The 26164-nt window shown below is 43.5% G+C and overlaps 2 protein-coding genes across 9 annotated transcripts; both read left to right on the top strand.

The window, feature by feature from the left end:
* The first annotated feature begins 11288 nt into the window (after positions 1 to 11288).
* grhl3 (grainyhead-like transcription factor 3) lies at positions 11289 to 20704 on the top strand. Its single transcript, XM_034576417.1, has 15 exons — positions 11289 to 11442; positions 12920 to 13088; positions 13191 to 13255; positions 14021 to 14297; positions 14389 to 14631; positions 15247 to 15358; positions 15493 to 15587; positions 16072 to 16230; positions 16355 to 16424; positions 16522 to 16643; positions 17628 to 17653; positions 17762 to 17847; positions 17948 to 18033; positions 18424 to 18488; positions 19640 to 20704. The coding sequence occupies exons 1-15, from the start codon at positions 11426 to 11428 to the stop codon at positions 19755 to 19757; spliced, it is 1710 nt and encodes a 569-aa protein (XP_034432308.1). The 5' UTR covers positions 11289 to 11425; the 3' UTR covers positions 19758 to 20704.
* A 999-nt stretch (positions 20705 to 21703) lies between these two features.
* si:dkey-221l4.11 (claudin-23) lies at positions 21704 to 25823 on the top strand. 8 transcript variants are annotated; one of them, XM_034576424.1, is made up of 4 exons: positions 21704 to 21999; positions 22193 to 23726; positions 23864 to 24135; positions 24204 to 25823. In XM_034576424.1, exon 4 carries the CDS (start codon positions 24216 to 24218, stop codon positions 24966 to 24968), a length of 753 nt encoding a protein of 250 aa, XP_034432315.1. In that variant the 5' UTR covers positions 21704 to 21999; positions 22193 to 23726; positions 23864 to 24135; positions 24204 to 24215; the 3' UTR covers positions 24969 to 25823. The 8 variants fall into 8 exon arrangements, with proteins under 8 accessions (XP_034432315.1, XP_034432322.1, XP_034432321.1 ...); XM_034576431.1 differs by having other exon boundaries at positions 21705 to 21999; positions 22461 to 22462; positions 23631 to 23726; positions 23864 to 25823; XM_034576428.1 differs by having other exon boundaries at positions 21801 to 21811; positions 21902 to 21999; positions 22313 to 23726; positions 23864 to 25823.
* The last annotated feature ends 341 nt before the right edge of the window (positions 25824 to 26164 follow it).

Here is a 26164-nt window from a genome sequence, read left to right as displayed (position 1 = left end):
AATTTATATCTTCTTTCTTTTAATTTAGAAATGCTCCTGTCACTAATTGATGCTGATTATTAATAGAATAAATCCCTAATTTAGTACAAACAGGACATTTGTGACCGTTTCAAGGTAAAACTTGGGCTTGATGTTTTGGTCACAATAACAATTTTTCATTTTGGATAAATAAGACAACTAAATGATAAAAAGAAACACAACACTGGGTAAAAAACCCCACATTAAATCCATTTTTGATTTGCTAGGACTGTATTAAAAACAGTCATAGACCTTAAATATTTTTCCAAGGACTTTTGGAACAATCGATAAAAGTTACAATTTAAAAAAATAAGTTGAAAAGTAAAAGAAAGATGTGAATTTTATGGCTTTGAGACTGATATGAATGTTTCAGTAAAAAAACATTTTAGGATCGATTAACATCAAATTACGATGCTTATTAGAGTGAAAAACAGATGAATTTATCACCATGGCAACTGATTCCAGATGTGGCCCAAGCAGAGAGGTCACAGGGACTGTTCACTCGTACGTCAAACCCCTCCTTGTTCCCTGCTGCACGGCACGGGGCGCACCCTGCTGCGGTCCTTGAGCAGGGCACGCTGTCATTGTTCCGGAGGATTGAGAAGAAAAGGAGTGTGTGGTTCTTATAATTCTCTAACGAGCCCGGACATGTAGACTGAAACTGGGCGCGAGGCGAAGAAAGGAAAAGGGAGGGAGAGAGAGAGAAATAGATTATGGGGAAGTATCACAGGTGAAAGTGGAAATTTTTTTCTTTTTCTAAACTATACTTTGAAAAAAAACGTGAAAAAAAACAAACAAATGTGTTTTTTTCTTTCTTAAAGTAAAAACTTGAGACAGCTGTTAAAGAGACAATATTAAAAAGTTGATATTTTATCCACATATTTATGTCCGGTTATGACATTTAAACATCAAATCTATAGACAATGGGAGTGTTTGTATAAGGAGGGCATGACTGCAAAAACATCAGTTTCTGTCATAGGGTTTCACCACTGGAGCCAGGGTGAGGTGGTCTGAACATGTTCCCTGTTTTATTTGGGAATGTGAAGCAACAGTCCCTGGAAAGCTCTCCTCCTCCACTATCCCACGGGAACATCAGCACTCATCCATAGAGGGAGAGGGACAGAGAGGGATGATGGGTGGATGAAGAGGGGAGGCCGAAGGAGGGAGGGAGGGAAAGGAAGGAGTTGATGGGAGCGCAGAGGAGAGAGATGTTTATCGTCAGGGGAAGGAAATGGTGTAGAGAAGTGCTCCCTTCTTCATTTGAGAGTGATAACTGATCGAAACCAGCACACATGTGTGTGATTGAGTGTCACTTCCCACGAGCGTGTTGTTCTCCGCGCTGCCCTCATCTTCTTCAGTTTCCACTTGACTGTGACCCGCAAGTGAACGTCCATGCCTGACATGTAACGGGTTGCATGTAACCAGTATGAATGTGTGTCGCAACTACACACACACACACCCAGAAAACTCATAATTATCATGTATCCACGTTTGACTGATGCAACCGCTAAACAACATTTTGCCTCATAATTGCCCCAGTGTTAAAGATTTCTGTTAAAGATAAAGAGCGGATTGTTGCAACGCCAGCCGACAATATCACATCTCCTGGTGGAGAACATGAGCTGCGCTGTGTCTGCTGTGAACCTGCGTGTACTGTTACAGCCTTCAGGACATTTTAACCAAAATATCAGCCTCGGCTTTCTCTCCAGGGCGTCGAGGGCCCGAGGAGATGGGGAGGCGGCGAGCTCACATGCAGATGCTCAGTCTGCTCAATGATGTGAGGTGTGCTGCTTTGTGCAGTGGGATACACTTTAGGTTTATGCAATTCAAAATATCCAACAGATTTTACTGGACACCCTCAGCCTCACTAACCCTAAACCTAACCCTAACCCCCAGGTGGTCCAAGAGTTTTTGTAAGAGGGTCTACCAATGTAATATGGACATTTTTCAATCCAAGTTGATGTATATACTGTGTGACCCTTTGCAGGTTTTGATGAGGGAGCCCCTCATTGCTGAAATCGGCAAAGTAGCCTCATGTCATTATTGAAGCATTGATAGATTCTAAAATACATTGAAAAATGGGGAAAATATATTGTTTGCCTAAACTTAGATAAAAGGGAGTAATACAAACAAGAGATGGGAGCTCACTTGCTACTTGAAATGAAAACTAGTACTTGAAACATTTGGCTTGATACTTTTACGAAGACATGCAGGCCCATTTCGTTGTCTTTATGTATTATCTAGTTATTATACTCATGTATCTTTTTTCAGTTGTTGCTATTTTCATATGTACATAATTATGGAAATTATGATTCAATTCTCCTTGACCTTTAAATCTGGGGGGGGTGGAAATATAAATTATAAAAGAACAACCCTCCAGACTTGCTGCTGCATTTTGAGGCCATTTTCCAGTGTTTTTCAGTCCATGCTTTACAACTAATCAATCAACATGCAGAAAGGTGACACTTGCTTGAGGTGGATAATCCATCACTGTGTAAGTGATGATGTGACAACTGGTTGTAGTTTAAAATCAGGTCTGGAAACAGCTAAACGTTTGTGTAACGTCTCTGCTGGTTGATATGTGCTGGTTGTCAGACCTCTTAGTGAGAAATCACTGTGCTCGTAGCCAAACTAGTTGTTTTCCCATATCCAGCGCTGAGCTAACCGGCTAACTGACAGCCTCAACTATTTGTGAAGGATTTCACTTGCAAGCATCAATTATGCACATTTCAAAGTATTGATGAGCGGCTGCAGAGGAGAGTGTGAAAGGTGAAGCCCGAGGGTCCAGAATGAAACCTGATATGGAGATGAGCCCTAGTGTGTGTGTGTGTGTGTGTGTGTGAGAGAGAGTGTGTTTGTGGGTTGCTGTGTGGCAATCTAACTACTCTATCATATGCATTTAGTTTCACTTTTCTATCTTGATCATGTGAACCACCACAGACTGTGTACAGTGTGTGCATGTGTGTGTGTGTGTGTGTGTGTGTGTGTGTGTGTGTGTGTGTGTGTGTGTGTGTGTGTGTGTGTGTGTGTGTGTGTGTTAGTGCGTGTTACACTTGACAGTCTAGGTGTGAGTTACATCTTAAGTCAAGCTGCTGCAGTCCTCATTAAATCTGTAAATAAACTCACACAGCTCTAATATTTCCAGCTATTATCCGTTTCCCGATATCAGACGGTGCCAGTCTAAGCTTCTAAATGAATAATCTAACCATGGTTGTGTTTCTTCAAATGTTGACATACCTGTTTGTGGGCAGATTTCTTTATTTTTCTCTGCGTTGCATCACTTTATTAATTTGTCTGTTTATCGGAGAGGAGAGTGAGAGATGATGCTGATATGTGGCTTGTGGGACAGACGAGATTATCACATGTCTGTATCTACCAAGGATGTTTGTGTGTGTGTCTGTTTTGTGCATGTGTGTGTGTGTTCTTGGAGAAAGAGAAAGTTTGCCTGTGTGATTAATTGTGCACATATGTGAATACGTGTGCGTTCATTTACCAACCTGCCGCTCCACAGCTGTTGTTATCTTACCGTCTCCGTCTGTTGTGTTCATACCAAAGCCGAGTCCGACACAGAAAAGAGGAATGAGTGTGTACAAACACAACACAGACTACAAATACCAGCAGAGCTTCCACTCTCTTAAACAAACGGTTGGTGTGCGAATGCTTGGAACAGGCTATAGGTGCTTCTCACTGTAGAAACAACATGGTACAGTGCTGTGGAAGGACATTGTGAATTGATGCAGTCGTAATATCAAGTTAATGAAAGTACATTGAGTTGTCACATAAAGAGACATTATGTATGTGAACTTTATTTTGATGCAGATTCCTTTATGGTTTTCTTCACGAATTCAGATCATTCGGGGAGACAACTTTTTTTTTGTTGAAATTTCAGAGGTATTTCAGGTAGAAAATCAAAAGTTCAAGCATCTTAATTTTGTTTTTAAAGAAACTGTGTCTTGGAAAGTATCTTCTTTTCATTAAAGGTTACGCAAACTGACAATTCATATGCGAATGTGCGATGTGAGAAGCTTAGAAGATGTGATTATTGTTTGATTGGTTTTAGGCTCCATGCTGGTTTCCAATACATTTTAGAAATGATTTTAAAGTTATTTTTAACAAAGCACTTATCGGTCTGGCATCTTTTATCCCCTAATAACCCTCTTCTTCTTTGTTCGGTTTATTGGCAGGTGGCTGAAGATCGTCATGTTTAAATTTTTTAACTTTTTATGATATATATGGTATCTCACTCTACAAATACTCATCGTGATTGGATTGTATTATTTATCTTAAATATTCCGTACATTGTGTGTAGTTTTAGTCGGGTATGTTGTTATATTTTTATATTTTGTATAGTGTGTTATGTGCCTGATATCTTGCTGCTCCAACACATGAATTAGCCAGTTTAGGATCAATAAAGTACATCTATCTATCTATATCTATCTAACATGCTAAACTACTCTTTGCAATTTTGTGCTCATTTCATGAAATTGCAGGAATTGCAAAATGCGTGCAACTACTTTTCTTTATAATATATCCAAAGCTCAGCCAATTTATAGGATGCAAACAAATTTTCTTACTATTTGATTTTAGGTTGAGGTTTTTTTTGTGATTCGGAAGACTTTTGGCGAGATGGAAATTTAAATTATATACCTCAAAACAAAAATCACATACATGGTCTTGTATTCACGTAATTGCTACTCAGTTGAAGAAAAATGAAATTGCAGGAAAGTATGCTTCTTATGTGGTTGCCTTTAAAATCCCCTGGCAGCGCTGCAGTTACCCTGGAGCAGGGCTCAGAGAGAAATGTCGTCTTATTGAGCAATGCAGCCGCCGTAGTCTCCTCTGCATTTACCCCCTGCCTCAGGCGCGTTGCGTCCTATAACCTCCAGCAGCTTCGTATGCAAACGCTAGAGTGCTGAAACTCTTTAGTGGCTGCGGAGCGCCCTCCTGTCAGCTCCACATTTTAATTCCCTCCCCTATATTTCTTGCTGACACCTCGTCAGCCATCAACCCCCCCCCCCCCCCACCGTCCTCCCACCCCCCCAGTCCTGATCCCTCACTCGGGGCAGTGTGGAGTTTCTGGGAGTGGCTGCTGCTGGCTAATGGGTGGAATAGTAGAAAGGAGAGGGGCTGATGAGGTGGTGGTGGTGGTGGTGGAGGTGGTGGGGTCAGAGAGTCTCTTCAGACTCTTGGAGCCTCTCTCGTCCAGACCAAACAAAGGGACAGCAGCGCTCTGCTGGAACAGGGGTCTCCCCATTCACCTCAGTATCACAGATCTGAGGAGGTCAGAGCGCCTGGCCAAGGTCAGCGAATACAAGCAAGCAAACACACACACACACACGCACACACACACACACACACACACACACACACACACACACACACACACACACACACACACACACACACACACACACACACACACACACACACACACACACACCTAGGTAGATTCTCCTGCCCAGCAATGGACTCAAAAGAATCACAGGCAACCATAGGTTAAATGCTATATGACCTAACTGCATGAACACTGGGCCTTGGCATCTGCAATCATGTATCTGCATGAAGTAATTTCACAATAAAAGTCCATCAGTCTTTATCGTGGTACTTGCCCTGACTGGAAGAAATGTTTGTACAACAAGCCAACGAGCCAAATGAGCTATAACGACATCTCAGATTATATTTCAATATTTTAATATAACTATTAAGAAAGTAGAGGATACTAGATTTGAAGTAGGAGTCTCATTAGAAGTATACCTGTGTCATTATTTCCTAATAGAAAGAAAAGTAGAATCATTTCTACACTTTTATGGTCGTGGTCATTAGTGTTTCTCTTTCCACATGTTATAGTCTGGACCATCCACCACTATAATTGAAGTATTTTGTATATGTAGTATATGTTTTGTTGCCCTCGTCCCTAGCTGTATGTAAGTACACTGAGAGCAATGTCAGACTCCTTGTTTGTGTTCACATACTTGGTCAACAAAGCTGATTCTGATGATAGACCCTGATGGCCAGCATTTTACATGCAGCACAGACATGTCACTGTCCTGTGAGCCTGAGAGCAGCATGTAGTGATAAGATCAAGATGAGATAGTGAAAAAACCCTAACCCTAACCCTAACCCTAACAGAAGAGGTTTGAAAGACACTAAATTCTGACAGAGATGGAAACCAGTGAATCATTTGATGCTTTGATAGAGTTTGAACAAACCAGACCATGAGATATTATAGTTTAAACGATGTCATATTTTATTTTGTCATACTCTACGTACATGTATTGGGCTCAACGTCTAGAAGACAAGCGGAAAAGGAAGAGCTGCAGTAAACATGTCAGGGTTTTACGGTAACAGGTGCACTAGTTTCCCAGTGTGAGCAGCAGAGCAACACGCCCCGGGCTCCTTATATCTCTGTCAACCCTCAGCACACATTCCTCCATGACAAACCAGGCATTAGAGCAGATGGAAAGATATAGAAAGAGAAAGAGATGGTGAGATATGTATTGTGAGTGTGAGCTGATGAGAAGGATCGTTCGCAGGACAAAAGAATTGCCTCCTGAGTTTCTTCGACTTTGCATCATCTTTACATTTTTAAGGTGCCGTGTTGAAATTGTTCTCGAGCTGGAGCGGGTTGAGATTCACTGGTCAAACAGTCGCGAGGGAAAGGAGGGACAGGGAGCCTAAAGGAGAAAGGAAGAGTGAGTGGGAGACAGGAAAAAAAAGGAGAAAGAGAGATATAAAAGTGGGAGGAGAGACGTGGTGAGAGATCTGCCTCTCAGCGGCACTGGTGCGTGGAGCCGGCACTGACGTCTGTTTGTATGCTACCATGCATGGGTGCAGGCACACACACGGACACACACAAAAACAGTCACACAAACAGACCAAAAAGCACCAGGACGCTTGGATCTTGGTTTCTCCATGTGTGAGTTTCAAGGCATGAAAGGCAGTCGCTCGAACATCACGTGACGTTCATCCATCTTAGCTTGTCAGTTGAAGACACAAGGTGGCTTTCCTAAAGGTGGTTGATCGGAAATGTGACTTCCCTTGTTGAGTCGGCATCTCATCTTTCTTATAATCCTGCAGGTTTAATGTTACATATCTGAGAACAGTTATAAAGTCTAAAAATCTCTTTTGTGGCCAATAAACTTTAGAGTGACCACATTTAGTAACGCAGCAGGAGATTGGTGAGACGCGTTCACAACAGCAGGAAAATGTCTGGAAAAGTCAGGCGGCTGAGCGGCACGTGCAGGAAGCAGGATGTGACGTGTAAACTCCGCTGTGGAAATCACATGTTTTTGTTTACCGCACATCTACACTGACGTCAGCCCTCATCGCTAAAAGCTCTGGAATATCATTCTCTTTCCAGATTGACATCTTCGTCTGCGTCTTCTCCCTGAGATGTTTGTCATCAACGTGCCCACTCGCTCGCTGTGAATCTCCCAGAAATGTTCCTGCTGTATTCTCACACGGGCTCGCTCGAACATTTTCTGGGGGCTGGCAGGAAAAGTTCTTGGAAATGTCTGGAGTAACTGACTTGGTCATTTGCATCAAGATCTGATTATTGTCCCACAAAGTGGAAAATTTATCTTGGGCTCTTAACCCATGCTGCAGCCATACAAATACACATATAAACATGTACAAATCCCCATTATACATCAAAAATCCTATAGGAATCACCCTAAAGATGTGTTGGTGCATAACATGGTACTACAGTGCGTACCTGACCATATTGCAAATACATGTATATATACATGTACAAAGATTCAAATGAATACAGTCAGCAGAATTCTAAAAACAATAAATAAATAACATCCAATCTCACACAGAGCCCCTCCAGAAAATTTCAGGAATAGGTCCAGACTTCAGTGCGTGTCTGAAACCAACCTTCATGTTACCAGATGTAATATACAGAAAAATGTACCCTCTTTAAAAAAACTGCCTCAAATAAAAGAAAATCAACTATTTATTATTGGAAACTTCTGTATTAGAAAATGTTTGATCAAACCTTATTATTGAAAACTCTGTATATGTTAAATAAAAAAATGTCTTTCTTCATCTGACACTGTTCCCTGGCAAAGAGATTTTCAATATCAAACTAGAAAATACTTAGCTCCTTATATATATAGAAAGCAGAAACAATTCTAATATGTAATTGGTACCAAATTAGAAAGTTAAATTGTTAGTTTTTTCAATTGGGAATTTCAAATTTGTCAAATCCCATCTAGATCAAAAACTGTATCATTCATGAATAACATTAATATGAATATTATAAATCATTAATTTACTTATTAACAGCTAAGCATTCAGTTGCTCCTTATAGCAGAGACATCGAACTGGGGTGTATGTGTTTAGATGTGTGCATCGGGGCCTTATAGGATTTCTGCCGAAAGTTAAGCTGCAGAAAGAGAAGGTGACAGTGATACAGGGAGGATAAAAGAGCTTCACAGTTTGACGTGTTAATGTCACAGCATTAATGAGGGACAGATAGAGAACATATAAGAAAAAGACTGGTGGGTGAGAGGGAAGGAAACCAAAGACGAAAGAAGCCGTTCACACCCCCAACGAGCTGATGACATGCGACAGGGAAGCTCGTCACTTTGTGGAAAAGACTCGCTTCCACGTTACAGCCGCACTCCTTCCACTTCTTCTCCCTCCTATCCTTCTACAGTTTATACACTTTATGTCTGAATGAGACATCTGCTAAAACAGTTATGTACCAACTGCAGGTGATGGTGCACAGAAACAAATAGATTTCAGTTAATCACATTTGGAGAACTCTGAAGTAAAGAACCCAGCATTAGCTTGAATTACTTGAATTAACTTTAATTGCACTTTCAGGCCGAACGCGGTGGAGTGATGAAGGTGTGTCGGGCACAGAAAGATTTCTTTATTTCTCTTTCTCTTTTGGGTCAGTGCCAATTCTCCCTCAGGGCTCGGTGTCTACGTGTGTATGTGCATGTGTGTGTGTGTGTGTGTGTGTGTGTGTGTGTGTGTGTGTGTGTGTGTGTGTGTGTGTGTGTGTGTGTGTGTGTGTGTGTGTGTGTGTGTGTGTTGTGTGTGTGTGTGTGTGTGTGTGTTATTGTGAGTGTGAGGGCAGGCTGCACAGCATGCACCCTTGTGTGTTACCATGCCATATTCCCTCAGGTGTCTGCAGCACACACACAAATGCACACATGAACAGCTACTTATAATTACACACGCACCTTTCTCTCTCTCTCTCTCTCTCTCTCTCTCTCTCTCTCTCTCTCTCTCTCTGTGTGTGTGTGTGTGTGTGTGTGTGTGTGTGTGTGTGTGTGTGTGTGTGTGTGTGTGTGTGTGTGTACTTTAAACATTGTGTGGGTGGAAGATAATATCCCTGACTGACATGAAGACCGTACAGGGCTCACTCAGTGCTCTTGGATTCCTGGTACAGATGCTGGGATCTTTGGCTTCTTTTCTTTGGAAGTGTGTGTTTTGCTGCTTAGTCTTTGTGAAGGTGAACGTTTCACCTCGTGGTCGAGAAACAACAAAGGTTGCAGTCAAAGTTGTAGAATCTGTGTGCAGCCACCTGATTCAAATCTCACCTGAACGTGCAAAGACAAACGTTTCTTTCTTATTCACTGTAGTATATGTGGGTCAAAACAGGTATTTGAAATACTTTGGCAGATAGTGTTAAATAGTTCTTAGTTTATTTGCTCATACTTCAACATTAGTGGTGCATAATTACAACATTAGTGATACATTAAGAGCTGCCCTTAAGTAAACTTATCATTTTAATTTGACTCCACTCATTTCTTAACTCAATTGCATAAGTTTATATTTATTTTTGATGACAGTGTTCAAGTAATATTACCCTTCACTAATAAAGAAAATTGTTTACAAAACTTTGATTTGAACAAACTTAATTAATTTGTGTTACCGATTGAAGTAGTTCTGTTTACCTTGGTAAAAAAACTAATTTCTTTTTTCAATAGATTAAGTAGCTCCAGTTGCAGCATCAAATTTTTTAATAAATATATATATTTAAAAAACCTGTTAAAAATACTGATCTGCACAATCAGTGCTTCTACTAAAATACTTGTATTTGTATGTTACATGTAACATATTTTTCAACTCAATTCAAATATATTGAATAAAAGCAAAACTTTATTCAGAAAATCAATGTTTACATTAAAATCCTGAACCTGCACTAAGGTTTTAAATCTTAACTAATCTTAAAAGTAACTTTTCCACTTTACTTTGGCTTTCAAAAAACTGCAGCAGTTAATCCTCTATATTTGCATCCATGATCCCTAGAAAATGAGACCAAAACCTGTGTATGACATGACATTATTTTTACATGTGAAAATGTATAAGTGAAAGTGTACTACTACAAAATAAAATAGCTTACAGACTTAAAAAACGACTTTAATTGGTAACACACAAATGAATTAAGTTTTTTCAAATCAAACTTGAAGCAAGTTATATTCACACAATTTATATCTTCAATTTGAAAAAACTTTATTCCTTTGTGTGTTACAAATGTAAGTATTTTTTGCAATTTTAGTTTTTCTGTGTATATTAAGTAGGTCAGTATCAGATTGCAACTTATTCCACATGCCAGTACATGAATAGTTTTAATAATATAGTGTATATATGTGGTTATAAAAACCTCGAAAGGAGATGACTCTTCACTATATTATTATACTATAAGTATATACTATAAGTTTGTGTGTAATGTGTAACGACTAAAGAGGAAAAGTTTGAAAACCATTGTAAGTTTTGAACAACTTTTCAATCTTAGTTTGGCTTTAAAACTTATATTCTTTTAAATCAGCTTCCCTTCAGCCCACCTCTCCTCAGCAGTTTTCACCACAACAGTAAATCTTCCATGTTTGCATCAATGATCCTCAGGAAATAAAGAGACCAAAACCTGTGTATGACATGGAAATAAAGGGGCAGTGAAAAATGATACTGGAAATCTATTAACATGTTAAAGCTGACTGCCAGGCCTCTCCTGCCGTTCTCACTCTCATTACCAAACCTTTTCACACCTCCTGGATCCCCAATCTCACTCTTTTTGTCCGGCGCATTAATGAGATTCAAAACACTCGGCCTTAGATTGTCTTGCAAAGTGCTCTCTCTCTCTCTCTGCTGCACACACTCATATACACATGTAAGCCAGTTTCTCTCCAGCCTGGAAAGAGTTAAAGATCCTACACCTGTCCTATCAGACACCTGTTTCCCCAGCCCTCGGCCAATCAGAGGAGAGAGGGAAACTGTGCAGGCATGAAATAAATCTGGGCCCCAGCTCAAAGGGAACCACAACACTTGAGTCATCTGTGTGTCAGCGCTCTTCTCTGCCAGACTGACAGACTCACCGCCACAGAGAGAGAGAGAAACAGTGAGGAGCTGAAACTAAAGGGATCTATTCCGGCGGACCTGGACTGGAGACATGACCAAAGAGACTGAGTAAGTTCTGGGATAATCTTTTCTTCTGCTTTTGAACCCCAAAAAAAGTGCATTATTGAGATTTTCTTCCTTTTAAAAATTTACTTTTCCATCGGCGGAGGTGAAACATTTTAGTCCAGACTTGTTGTAACACGGGAAATATTCTACGTTTGACTCCAGTGACAGAAACCTCCTCCTTCCCCTTGTGTGTTGCAATGAGACCCCCATGTGAAAATGTTTTAAAGGGGATGTTTTGCAGGTGGAAAATTGAGATGTATATTATTAACACACACACAGACACACTACACACACCACTTGCAGCAGGTCTGTTTCGGCTAGTGTTGTCCCTCACCTGGGGGCCACAGAGCACAAAAGGAGACCGAGGAAATAAGAATCTCCTCTCGAGGTGTTGGAGGGCTACGGCAGCGTGTAATGCATTGAGTTACATAATGGTCGAAACCCTAGACACAAGCCCCCCAAACCCTGTGTCTGCATAAAAACATCTGCACTTGTACTGGTGGGAAACGGAGAGCGACTAATGGGAGTTGCGTTGCATGCAGGTATTTTTTTCCGAGGCTACTGGGAGATAGAGCGGGAGAGACAGGTGCATCTTAGAACAGGTGTATGAGTTCGGAAACAGACCGAATATCCAGCACTAAACCCTCAAATACATTATTTCCACTTTTCCAGCCGCTGTGTTCCACATGCGTCCATTCCTCGTCCCTAATCCCTCTGAGAAACCCTTAGATTTCTCTTTAAACTTTGCTTTTGAACACCTGTGCTCTTCCTGTTCCCCCCTGTCGGCACGTCTAACCAACTGTTTATCCAGGACAAACTTGCTCATTTGTTCATTACCCACTTCAGACAAACTCATCGGAGGAGGGGGGCTTATTTCAGCAGACGGGATATTTGCAATCTGGAGACTCTCCAAACAAATCCAATCCTCAGGATCCCGGGGGTTTTATCCTCATGTGACACTTAAAACCGGCCTCATCAGTGGCGGTCGTGGGGTTTTATTTACTTTGTAAGAGAATCTCATCACCTCTTTGGGAGATCCATGCAAATAAGAGAGATTATACAACATGCATGAATGTGGCTTGTTTTCCTTTCACAACACGAGAAACCACAAAAACGCCTTCATGTGTGTGTGTGTGTGTGTGTGTGTGTGTGTGTGTGTGTGTGTGTGTGTGGGTGGCCCTTGACGTTTTTTCAAACCTTTTTTTTTGACACCACTGCTCCTGAGGGATGTTACTCAGCTTTGTGGTTTTGCAATCGAAACCCTTCACGCTCTGGGGCAAGTATGTACAGTGCTCCGAGGCTCAGCTGCTGCAGCTGAACTCAGGCGTGTTCTCGATTTTTTTGCCTTCGCAGTTTGTCAAAGAAGCATAAATATAAAACACTCAAATGCATTTCTCTACCTTTTGCACCTCTGGATTATTTACAGTTTTTAACATGTCATCTAATTTGTCTTTGTTGTGTCTTTCTCTCCTCCACGCAGGACTCTGGGACTAGTTTTTCAGAGCGAGAACTTCAACTACAACCAATACACAAACTGCAACATGGACTCCTGGTCCTACCCGGACACCCTCGAGCAGAACCACTCCAAACCCAGACTCCACCCTGGGGACGACCTGGCCGCCTTAACCATGCTGTATGAGCAGTGCAAGGTAGATATTGCAGAATCAGTGAAACTAAAGAAAATTATATTTTTAATATGGAAAAGATGCATTTAAAATTTTAATCTGATCTATTATTTTTTATTTGTGCAGAGCCAGAAAGATCAGAAGATTGTCCCCTGCCACCGCGGCAATAACATCAACAAAATGACCGAGAGGTAAGAGCATATAAACGTTATTCACTACTAAATCATCAATATAGAAATATAAAAGAAAAAGCAGCTCTTTCTTGGAAGATCCAGAAGTTACAAGTTTATCTTTTAAGTCTTTATGTCTCATCCCCACTAAATTAAACATGTGGATGAGTGTCAATAGCCCAGTAAGAGAAAGGCAGGGCTTTAGGAGGTCATTATCAGGTGATTGGGTAATCCTCAAGTCAAACACAGCAGCAGGATTATTGTCTCCCTCTTCAGTGCTTCCATCCATCCATCCCTCTCTCTCATTATCTCTGTCTTGCTTGGAGAGTTTCACAACAGGCGGACAGACAGTTGTTTTCCACCCTCCCTATTACTTCTCCTCCTCCTCCTCCTTATGCTTCCTTGGTGGGTGAGAAATGGCCAGTGCCGGGGCGCAGTGTTGTCCCCTCAAACAGAGAAACTCAAACACGGAGGGGGAAAGAGAAAAAAAGATGGATTAAGAGACAAATAGTTCCCACCCAGCCTCAAAAACCTGGTCTTTCTGTGAGCTCACCTCACAGTAGCAGTGTGTGCTCAGAGCTGAAGTGCTTTCCCAGGCGTTTGCACAGGCCAACCTGCAGGCTTCTGTCTTTCACTCGCTTTAGGATTGTTCGTGTTGTTGCTGTGTTGATGTGTGGGTGGAGTTTTACTGAGTCATGCCGACCTTCTAAAAAACTGCGGTTTTCACTGTAATTAATCAACTTTCTTTTTCCCTCCCTGCTTCCTCCTCCCTCCTCACCCCGCCAGGTCCCCAGCGAACGCCAATGAGCTTGTGTCGCTGGATGTGTCCGCTAACGTCATGAAGCTCCTGTCTGAGAACATTCCCATCAGCCACCCTCAGGAGATTCTGGGATCCAAGCTCCACACCTCCCTGCCCATCTCCGTGCCCACCACCTCGGACACCTACACCACTTTGACCAGCGTGGTGGCCGATACCTACGACAAACAGGAGCTCAACATCATCTTCGACTCCCTGCTGCAGAAGTGGCCCGAGACCGGTGCTTTTCCCGACCACAGCAGCGAGGTGAGCATTGCGTCATCATCAGAAAGTTTGCAGACTTTTGTCCTCTCCCATGTTTTCCTTTACTAATGCATGTCCTTGCGTGTTTATCCAGGCTCTTCCCTACAGCGACCCCTTCCCCGAGGACACCTCCAGCCCTGTCTACTCCGGCTCCTACACCAGCTCCCCACAGCCTGAGAGATTCAGGAACGAGTTCCAGTTTTCCCTGGGAGCTCCCTCGGCTTCTGGTTACAAATCCAACGAGTTGCCCATGGTCTACCTGAACAAGGGACAGTTCTACCCCATCACCCTGCAGGGAGTGGACAGCAGTGCTTGCCTCACATCCACCAAAGTCAAAGTGAGTCATGGTGACACATCACCCGCAGGCACAGATCGTATTTAGTTCTTAAATAATTGTTTTCTTTTTCTGCACGTATGTTATGTTAAAAAAAAAAAAGTAGTATTTCCTTCAGGCTTTTTTCCACAGGCTCATGAATACATAAATTCTTTGCATGCCACAGAGCCAAACCCTCTTATATACCTGTCCCTCCCTCGCAGCCAGCTCCTCTGTGACTAATCCCCAGCTGACACCCCAGTACACTGGGCTGGTACCTTTCAAATTACAGTGTCCTGCCCTATATAATTTATTTGTGCGGTGGTGTAACGAAGCCAGAGTGCAGCCGAGTTCGGCCCAGCTCACGGAGGAGTGGACGAGGAAGGGGGGGAAGGTGTGGTGTGGTTGAAAAACACAGGCGACAACCGTTTTCTTTGTCAAGTGAATCAGAGGATAAGAATATGCACAAACACACACCAGCACACTGCAAACAGCCGATGACAATGTGAGGAGAAAAGAGGGATTTGGAGTGATGAATGAAGCACGGTGGCTTTTCTTGGAGATGCAGGCAGGTGGCAGTGAGTCACGTCTCGACCAATGCGCCTAATTCTCTGCTTTTCTGTCAACTTTCTTTTGCAGACGGTCGTGATGGCTGTGTTTGAGAACGACAAGAGCCCAGAAATGCAGCTCCGCTTCTGGAATCACTGGCATGCCCGGCAGCCGACCGTCAAGCAGAGGGTCATTGACATTGGTATGTTCGACCCACTGAGCACCTGTGCAACACCTGTACACCAAAAAAAATCTGTAATGTGAACTAACCAATCATTCCTATCTGATTACAAATCTGAGAATCACACGATTAAATTCTTTCTTTTCTTTTTATAGCGGACTACAAAGAAGTGTTCAGCGGCATCAGCAACATAGAGGAGGTGGCTTTCAACGCGCTCTCCTTTGTGTGGAACCCCAGTGAAGAAGCCAAGGTAAACACACCTCGCTCTCAAACAAGTGTGTGACAGCTGAGTTCTCTGAAGAGAGGAAGAAAAGGAGAGGAAAGGTAGAATAGGGAGGAGGAGCAGGAGGAGGAGAGAAGGAGTGGCTGAGGAGGAATCCCAGATATGCGTTTGTCAACAAGGCTCATTTCACCACCGGTAGCGAGGGCCGCAAGCTCCTCTGCGGCCCAAAGGCGCTGGGGTGGGGCCGCCAAACCTGCTGAAAATGTAGAAGAAAGAGAGGAAGAAAAGAGGATTGAGAGGCTTAATAGATTTAAAAAGAGGGGGAGTTTAAGTCACTGTTCTTCTATAAAAGTTGGCTCCAAAAACATGTCATCACGTTGTAAATGTCACCAGCGTCCTCCCCTGTTTTCATTGGCATTCGTCTCCAACACCTGTCATTATGTCTCAATTGAGGCTGATGTAAACAAAAGATGTCTCGTCTCAAATGTCCTCTTTCCTTCTTCTCCGCCAGGTTTACATCGGCATCAACTCCCTGAGCACGGACTTCTCCTCTCAGAAGGGAGTGAAAGGCCTCCCCCTCAACCTGCAGATCGACACCTATGACTTCAGCTCGGGAACCAACCAGCTCCTACACAGAGCCGCCTGCCAGGTCAAGATCTTCTGTGATAAGGTACAGACCCCGGCGTGCGCTTCACTTTTTTTTGTCACATCTTGACGAACAATCGAATCCTGCATCCTCTGAGGTTAAAGTCATTAATGTAATCAAGTGAATGTGTGTGTGTGGTGCTCCTCAGGGTGCAGAGAGGAAGATGCGCGATGAGGACAGGAAGAGGAGCAAGAGGAGAGTAAAGGGCGACGGCAACGGTGAGTGTTGGAAATAGCCAGCTCCTCATAAAAAAAATGAATTAAACAGTAAAAGAGAGTGTTTCTAATATTGTAAATATCCCTGCTTTGTTTCCAGCCAAATCTCAAGTGAGCAGCTCCATGGGCAGTGAGTGTACCTTCTTCCGGATGCTGGACGACCACGTCACCCAGCCGGTTCTGTTCATCCCAGAAGCACACCTCTCCAGTTTACAGCGCATGGTAAGGCCCTTTTTCTCCTCTCCTCTCCTCTCCTCTCCTCTCCTCTCCTCTCCTCTCCTCTCCTGTCCTCTCCTGTCCTGCTCCTGCTCCTGAGCCAACGCCCCCCTCCTGCCTCTTAATCCCTGCAGGCAGTAGGACAGGGCGAGAGTCGGGAAAAAACTGTGGGAAAGTATGTAGTGGGTTGGGAAAAGGGGGGGGGGTGGAGGGGACGGTGTCAGTGAAAGTGAGGCGAAGCACCGACATGAGTTTGGATGAGCTAATTGGAGTCGAAACCAGGCACCGGTACAAGCTGCTACAGCTACTGACACTGAGACTAAGCTATAGGGGCTCACACGAAACACACACACACACACACACACACACACACACACACACACACACACACACACACACACACACACACACACACACACACACACACACACACACACACACTCACACACACACACATGCACGCACACACACACCTGGTGCAGCAGCAGCAGCAGCACACAGACACCTGACATTCAGTCTGCACCACCCTCATGTCCTCACTTTCTTTCAGTCACACACACTCTTGCAAAAACAGCGAGGGGAGTGTTCAGACAGGCCAGGTTTCCCACAGTGTGGAGTGTAGAGGGATGTGTGTGTCTGTGTGTGTGTGTGTGTGTGTGTGTGTGTGTGTGTGTGTGTGTGTGTGTGTGTGTGTAAAGAGACATTAGAAGAACAAAAAAAAGAATGAAGAACACGCTAAAGCAAAGAAATGACTTGATTACACAATGGCCCAACAGTCTGTACTGACTGTCTTTGATTGGCTGGTGTGATAAAGCGTAGGATCTCTCCATCAGTGTCCACGCTTACGTGCCTCTCTCCGTGGGTTATGGGAAACTCCGTCTTTCAGTAGTGATAACATTCCTTTATTTGAAGGCGTTTTGCTCAGATAATGCCGGGAATCACGCTGTGGAGTTTAAAAGTCTAATCAGATTTCTGTCTGTCTCCCTCCAGGCCGTTCCCATGGACGAGAGTGATAGGTAAGCACGTATAGGAAACGCCATCAGTGCTCTGCGATGATTCATTTTTTAAGAAGATGCCAAGTCGTCTGCTTTGTGTTTACGTGTCTGTGTTTTTGTTTTTGCCAGGAGTTCTATGAAGAGGCTGTACCCCGACAGAGAGCAGAGCAGCCCTCCACCCAGCAAGCAGGCCCGCAAAGAGGACCCTCAGAGAGGTGCATGGAGAACTCTGACAGTGTGATGATGAGAATAATCGTCCTTAATGAGCATTCGTCATCTAAATGTTTTTTCTCTTCTGTTCTCTCTTCCCATTAGTTCTGTTGTACGTGAGGGCAGGAGTGGAGGAGGTGTTTGATGCCCTCATGCTCAGCTCGCCCACACTGTCGGGCCTACAAGAAGCTGTGAGTAGGAATTAGTCTCATGATTCTGTTAACGTCTGTCAATTTATTAAAATGTTTTTAATTTATTCATTATTTCTTGAATTATATTACTTAAAATCCATCCTTAGACATATTCCTGATCTGTATGACCTGTATCTGTATGAAGGACAATGAAAATAAATAATAAATGCTGAAGCAAAAAATTAAGTACATAAATAAATTACAAAATAAATACACTTTTTGATTCATTTATTCATTCATTTCTACAATTATTTATTTTTATTTAATTATCTATTTGTTATTATGTCATTTTTTTTGTCCTTCATAGACACTCTCAAAACATTATCATCTTTCTGTCTGTGGGAACTGTCGTGCTAACTGTCCTCTCATGTTCCTCCTCTCCTTCCTCAGATCTCAGAAAAGTATGGCGTGCAAAAAGACACCATTGGCAAAATCTACAAAAAATGCAAGAGAGGGTGAGTGTCTTACTTTTGTTTTTTTCTTTTATGCGTCTAAAGCTCAGCTGACTCAACACACGCAAGCTGGATTAAAACCGTGTGTTCACCACGGGCGACAAGCGTAAAACTCAGGTGATGTTTTGAATGCTCTGAGGAAGCGAAAGGTTGACAGACCGGGTCGGTAGGTTGGGTACTTGGCTGGGCCCGATGGAATTTGTTAATTGCAGCTCCTCAAAAAAATAAAAGGAGAGATGACTGAAGGAGGATAAAGACGTTTGAGAAATCCTGTGGATGAGTCACGGGCGATTGTTGTTGCTGATTTGTGACTCGGTGAGCTCACTTCATTGGAACTATCAGAAAGGTCCTTGTTGAAAGAGATATCTGGTTTAATTAAAGGTTTCTGGCAGCCGTCCTATTAAGTCGTGAGACGACACATTAATATCAGCTTACTACCGACAAAGGTCGGATGAGTTCTTTGGAATGGGTGCTCTGTTTTAAAACTAGCAATTTGTCATTAAGTTTTCTTAAACGACGTTAGACATGTTAGACGTGGGGACGGCTAAAAATCGGAATTTCCAAATATCCGTCTTCAAAAAACACACACCACATCTGACCTCTTTCAGTCAAATGTACATGGTATGAGCCACTACCTCTGAAACAACAGAGGGAATCTGAGGGCCCTGTCTTCAGATGAGAGACAGGAGGCTGCAACACCTTTGGGGGATTTTTCTGTCGCTTGCCCGCAGCTATCGCCGCATCGGGAGCAGCTAAGCCAACAGGTTGGGTTGCATTCTCCGCTGCAGTTCCCTCCCTCCTCTCTTTTCTTGTCTTTAATCAGCCCCATCCCTGCAGGCAGAATGCACCAAGTTAGTTCAGACATTAAAGCCTTAAAGACATACAGGTTAGGAGGAGGAGGAGGAGGAGGAGGAGGAGGGTGACCTGATTTACTGCTCCTCCTGACGCAGGAGATATGCTATCAATGTGTTTTTCACCTGAGAGGCTTCCCATAAAACAAATGCTTAAGTCCGGAGACATTCACAGGGCTTTGGTCACACGGGATTGAAAAGTACAGAACAAACTATCATAGAATTTGCATGTTCTAGTTTTGTCCCACTTTCTGTGCCCCACTGATTTTTTATTTCCCCCCCCCCTCTCGTTCTTTCCCTCAGGATTTTCGTCAACATGGACGACAACATCATCGAACACTACACCAACCAGTCGGCCTTTCTCATCGAGATGTCGGAGGTGGTGTCCGGTCAGTTCCAGGTCACCCTCGTCGAAGTATGAGAACGCGTCGGCTGCCCGCTCGATTGAAGGATGAAGAAAAAAGAAAAAGAAAGAAATCCCAGCTGCCACCTCTCGAAGCACTGCCCAACCAGAGACTATGGAAGCTGCCGAAAAGCAAAGCATGAACTGGATCGAGGAGACATCGCCAGTTTTTTCTGATTCCTCATGAAAATGACTCTGTAAATACCACTCGCCCCATTTCTGATTTTTTTATTCAAATTTAATATTATAACGTAAGAGCATTTATAATGAACAGCCTGTACATATATAGTGTAAATAGATTGTAATATGACAGTGTTTTTATGAACTATAGCCACGTGCATTTTGAAATCCATTTTCGACACACTGCTATGTATTTCAAGTTTTTTCACAGAGCCCTGTGCATGATATGTGCACGGCATATTTTCAGCGTTTTCAGAGGTTGCTATCCTTGCTGCTTTCAGTCTAGTCGTCATTTCTTCTGCAAGAGCCATTGGTGCATTTTCTCACCCACATCCTGCTAACAATGTTTTTTCACTGCCAAAAGTATCCTCCTCTAGGTTCCTGTTAGTTTCACGACTAAAACATCCCGACGCCGGGTTTACGTTCAGAACCTAAAGTCACACATTTCTACCCGTAAAAAAAACCCACGAGAGAGTGAGTGTTGGCCATCGTTTGCGCCCGGAGCTGCATGTGGGCATTTCCTGACTGTATGGTGTAACCACTGATTCTTCCTGGAAACACTTCAACCCCCTGACACCCAACCCCCCCCTGCCAGAGGACTTTCATAGTATGCATGTGTGTGTGTAAAAGAGTAGTAGGATTTTTTTTTTCCTTGTATGTTACGCATCATTTCAAAGCGAACATGCCTGTATGCCTGTAATATTTCATTATTATTCCATGGCAATTCTGGTTGTATTAGTCAAATCTTGCCCTGTTTTGTAAGAAAATAAAGAAAATGCATCGGAGCTTGGGTGGCCTCTGTGGAGTTATTACACGTGTAGAGATCTGATGGAAACGGCTCCTGCCAGGATCAGAAGAAACAATAATGCCAGACGCTTCCTGCATGTGTGTGTGTGTGTGTGTGTGTGTGTGTGTGTGTGTGTGTGTGTGTGTGTGTGTGTGTGTGTGTGTGTGTGTGTGTGTGTGTGTGTGTGTGTGTGTGCGCGCGCGCGCGCGCGTGCGTGCGTGTGCGTGTGCGTGTGTGTGTACAGATGTCTGTTTGGCTGTTGCTTTGTTTGTGCCAGGTTCCCAAGGTGATCCGGATTTGTTATTGCTTATTGTTTGTTGTGGCTATTTGGGCCAAATTCATTATTTACCACATGGCCCACTTGAGGTTTACATCCAGGTTACACCTTGTCGAGAGCACCGCATGTTTGCCACTAAAAGGTGGGTTATTTTCGGCTCACATCAATTTAGTTCGGGCCACAAGCAGACCAGAAGTGCCGCATCATTGCCTGAAGTGGCCCACATGCGTATTCTGTCTGGGATGATATTTTGGTGAGGATCCCGATCAGGGGTCAAACATCTGTTTTCATTGCAAGCTTTTTCCAACATTTCCCTTGAATAATTCATTCGTTTTATTCTGGGGGAAAAAAAGCCTTCTTAGTGTCCTGATATTTATGACTCTGCAGATCCAAACAAAAATCTAGCACTGAGAGCTCGTTCTAGTTTGTATTCGTGGGTTAGTGTGTGTTTAGGTGATATGGTGAGGGGTGTGTGGTTATATGCAGATGAACAGGCAACAAACAGAATGGTGTTTTGGTGTTTTAGCAGCTCATTCAAAATAGGGCAGCACACATGTTGAAAGTGTTGGCGTCGATCGAGAGGCTCATTGCTTTCCCGTAATCGGTGACACTGACAGGAAAAGCGGCGAGGCAGTCTGTCCCAGATTTAACACAGACATCCTTCAGTCAGTCAAAGAGAGAGGCACACACACACACACACACACACACACAAAGTCAGACAGAGAGGCAGACAGCCGGGGAGGCAGACAGGGAAAAAAGGAGGCAGAGACGCAAGGACAAACGCAAACAGAGACATCAAGACGGAGGAAAATGAGACGACAGAGAGAGGTCGGGAGACTGCCGAAGCAAAGACAGAGATGAGGAGGGAGAGAGGTTGAGCGGGAATGATGAAGACGTAGTTGCACCATCTGCTGCCAGAGAGAGAGAGAGAGAGAAACATGTTAACCATTCAACAGAAAGAAGCAGAGAGGCAGACCGCAGATCTGCAGCGAGATACACACAACCCCTCCTGAATGGTAAGTGACTTCATGGGCTGTGTCTGCATGTGTGTGTGTGTGTGTGTGTGTGTGTGTGTGTGTGTGTGTGTGTGTGTGTGTGTGTGTGTGTGTGTGTGTCTGCGTGTGTGTGTGTGTGCGGGAGCATGTGTTTGCAGTCGCCGAAAATGTGCGACAAAGTGATGAGAGCATTAACATCGTCTGCTGTGTCCAGCCTCTGCAGATATTCCCACGCCTCCACTCATTCTGCATTTCTGCATCGACACGCAATCAGGCATCTCGTGATGCTAATGCAATTTACAATAAATCACTGCGGTGGCTTTGAACTTGGCAGGTGCAGCGTTTGATATTGGTCTAGATGAGATGGAACGGGAATGCACGAAGCTCGGTTTCAAGAAGAAATGAAGCTGAGTAACAAGTGACACCTGTGCACAACGTACCTTGAACCACGGGTTGAGCTGAGACCCGATCGTGCAGAGCAGCGGTTGAAGTCCTCACAGTTGGATCAGGGCTCAGATTCTCTCCTTCCCGTCAGTAAAACATTTCAGTTGCAAAGCAGGAAACTCCAATGTGGAATTCTATTTATTTTAGACACATGACACATGAACACAGGTACGTGTTGATCAAAATCCACTTCTCCATTTTCCATTCCTTCAAAATCCAGAGATGCATTTCCAATATATTATATATTATAAATATCATATTCCAATATATATATCTAGAATAAAATTTCATACATTTTTCAGAGAAGTAGATTGTTGTTTGATCCTTTCAAATAACTCAGCTCTTGTCAGTCTGAATGTCATCAACCCTCAAGTGACATTTTTCAGAAGGGATTTCACACCTTTGATCGCATGAAATGTCAAAATATGAGTCTCGTGAGTTGGACATATCGTCTCCAATGGTTTGTGTTGGATTGTGACTCTCACAGCGCAGCAACCCTGCAGCAACAGGCAAAGACTATTCAAGTTGTCTGGAGTTAAAACACTGCTACAAAATATTCCTGTTAGATTATTTATTATCCTGAACATATTGAAAGTATATCTATCTTCTGATGCAGATGTTTTGCCACAAATAAATGAATACGAATATGATTGGTATGGTTTAAAACATTCCAGACATTACAGCTCAGCAGTTTTGTATTTCTATTATATCTCATAGCCTCCGGCAGCTTGTGTTTGTGTCTGCCGGAGACCCTCAGAGACGTCTTTAAGTGTCTTGTCCTCATCCTCCAGTCTGCCGTCCCTCCTCTGTGGCTGGACTCAGTCTGCAACCCGACATAGTTTCTAAACAGCTGAATTCCTCCAAGGTCAAATGTGGCCATCACCCATCAGGCTTTGAGTGAAAAGAAAGCAGCACACACATCATTATGCGACCATCTGTGTGCACAAGGCTGTTCACTTTTGCATAGAGAAGAGTCTAACTAGGTCCTGGGCTAAATAAAGCCACACACACACACACACACACCCTGTCATGCAGAGACTGCCCAGGTTGTCGTATCCTAGCAACAGAGACAGGCATCGAGCGCTCAGTCTTATCCTGTCCAGCGCTGGACCGGTGGAGTCAGACCTCCGTCTCCGGTTGCTCGGATTCACACCTCTGATTCGTCTCATGTCTCATGTCTCCGTCTTCCTCTCGCTCCATCTATTCAGTGGGACACACACCTCCTCCCAGATCTGAGCCTCCCTCTTTCACTCAGTCAGACCGAGGAGTCGCCAGTAGGAAGGCAGGAGAGATTCAAGGAGGAGGTAATGGATGAACTTTATTATGCTTCATCATGATTATTCTCATCTTTGTGTTTTTCCGTTTCATGCTTTCGCTGATACCTGATGTTTGCATGTGTGCAGAATATATCTGACGTTTCAAGTTTTCTGTTTCCTTGCAGACACAGTGACATCATCAGTGTCTGGCGGGAGGAGATTTTTGAGAACCCTGACTGGACTTTTCTTCGATGTGAGAAAGAAAACAAGAGATTTGATCTTCTCCCTCGTCACGTTTGAGCGGTCTAATATTTTTCTGAATAAATCCACTCAGTTGTGACGGCTCTCATGACACTGACATGTGATAATAACGAGCAGCGTCCCCGTCTGCAGGAGGAGCAGCCACACTCGTCTCTTTTTGGAAAATACTCACACTGGGAAACACATTGAAAACAGGTACTGTTTTGTTTTTCCACAAAACCCGAGATATTCCCTAAAATCAATAAATCAATAAAGAAAATCGGTGCTGGACCGTTCATGATGCACACTCCAGCCTCCATGGTGATGGGGATCGTATTCTCCCCTCTGGGACTTGTTCTTGTCTTCACCGCTGCCATCACCCCCCAGTGGAGAGAGGGACAAGCGCGTCTGGGGATGACGGGGCCGGGGTCACTTCTTCGAACTGGTGTCAAAGGTCAAGGGACGGGGGTCAAGTCAGTGGAGGCCCTGCTCTTGCGGCGCTCTGACGGACTGTGGGAGAGCTGCCTGCAGGTGGAGCACTCTGAGCTGAAGCAGTGCTGGCCTGTGGCGGGTCCGTACCAGAGGGACCCCCGGGTTCGCCTGGTGCAAGGTTTGATCCTGACCTCCTTGTTCCTGTGCGGCACTGGTATTGTCCTGGCCTGCATCGGGGTCCGGTGCTGGACAGATCTGCCTCTGAGGGGCATCGCAGCCACAGGTGGGCTCCTGGTGGTGATGGCCGGCCTGCTGAGCCTGACTGCCCTCGGGGTGTACACACACAACCTCGGGAGGCTGGGGCTGACGGCTCCGGGCCCAGGGCTCAACCACCACAGGTTGCCCCACCTCAGCCTGCGTCCAGCCGGCTCGCTGTACTTTGGGTGGCTGGGGTCGTGTTTGCAGGTGCTGGGGGGCAGCGCTCTGCTGTTCGGCTTCAAACAACCAAGATGTCCGACCTGCCCGTCTTGCCCGGAGGTGCCCGTCTGCCCCGCGTGCCGCTCATTTCCAGACATCACCAACAAGGGAGACACAGATGTATATGAAGTCACCTGTTAGAGTTCCAGACTTCACGGTGCACATATTTGGACGTGTGGCCACTTCTTAAAGTCACTTCATTAGCTGGTTTCATCTGCCACTCAAGGAAATGAGTCAAATAAACTGTGAACCACAGAATATTATCACTTCCTGATCGCTGGACTCTTTACGTCAGGTATGGACTTGATTGATGTAATTACTTCTCGACATGGGCGGAGACTTTAATTTGTGGGTGCAAACTCCAGAGCGATGACTCACGAGGATTGTTATTGATTCATTTAGAACATTGTGAGCTCAACTTCCTGCTGCCTTTAACTGCGACATGTAGTGAAACATGGGGGACATCTCTGTGCTGCCTTTCACGCTGTAGCCATGCCTTTGCACTGTTAGAGAGAAACACGACCCCGTTTGTATCCGACACGGGACATGAGGAAATTCATACATTAGGGTTAGGGCTTCAAATAGAAGTGGATGGAAGAGCTATTTTCACATTTCATTAGACACGTGTGGCATTAATAAAACTGAATTTCATTTGTAATTTGTCATTTTAAGTTATTTTGTTAATGGAAATTTGTGCTTAAAAGGATGTGAAATCTGCTTTTTGATGTTTTCTGATTCAGTCACTGTAATCTAACGAAAGTGAAAACTGTTAGATGCTAATTTGTTTGCCGTCCGTCAGGGTTAATCCTCGTATGATACCTTCGCTGAGGAGCCTTCATCCAACTCATGTGACGTTTCTAACTGTGAGAAAAAGCGTTTGAAGTGGACGACAGGGTCTTGTTTGTTCTTTGTAAATGATTTGTTGTTGATGTTTACTTGTTATACTGTGTTCATACTTGATGGTTCAATCTGCAATGAATAAAAAATGTCAACAATTTACTGTCTTATGTTATCTATCTATCTATCTATCTATCTATCTATCTATCTATCTATCTATCTATCTATCTATCTAGCTGATTCAAGATACACTATAAGTATGTTTACTTCATTTGGTAACACACAAATTAAGTTTTTCATTTCTATTTAAAGGTATCAATTGTGTAAATATAACGTGAACAAACTTAATTCATTTGTATGTTAGCAATTGAAATAATTTTTTTAAGTTGGTTCAACAATGTACTTTTCTCAGAATATAGAAAAATAGCAACTTTGTATCTACATAAATACATTAATAACGACTTAGTATGTTCACACACACACACACACATACTGTATAT

This window comes from Hippoglossus hippoglossus, chromosome 22 (genome assembly GCF_009819705.1).
Source record: "Hippoglossus hippoglossus isolate fHipHip1 chromosome 22, fHipHip1.pri, whole genome shotgun sequence".
In the NCBI taxonomy this organism is placed as follows: Eukaryota; Metazoa; Chordata; class Actinopteri; order Pleuronectiformes; family Pleuronectidae; genus Hippoglossus; species Hippoglossus hippoglossus.
The sequence above is the reverse complement of the archived record's forward strand: the minus strand, read 5'-3'. Positions and strand labels throughout refer to the sequence as shown.

Bases quoted from the DNA above. Each gene is read 5' to 3' on its own strand.
- si:dkey-221l4.11 (XM_034576424.1), top strand. From the start codon at position 24,216: ATGATGCACACTCCAGCCTCCATGGTGATGGGGATCGTATTCTCCCCT.
- grhl3 (XM_034576417.1), top strand. The intron at 15,588-16,071 runs GTAAACACACCT...CTTCTCCGCCAG, and splicing joins ACCCCAGTGAAGAAGCCAAG to GTTTACATCGGCATCAACTC. The intron at 17,848-17,947 runs GTGCATGGAGAA...TCTTCCCATTAG, and splicing joins CAAAGAGGACCCTCAGAGAG to TTCTGTTGTACGTGAGGGCA.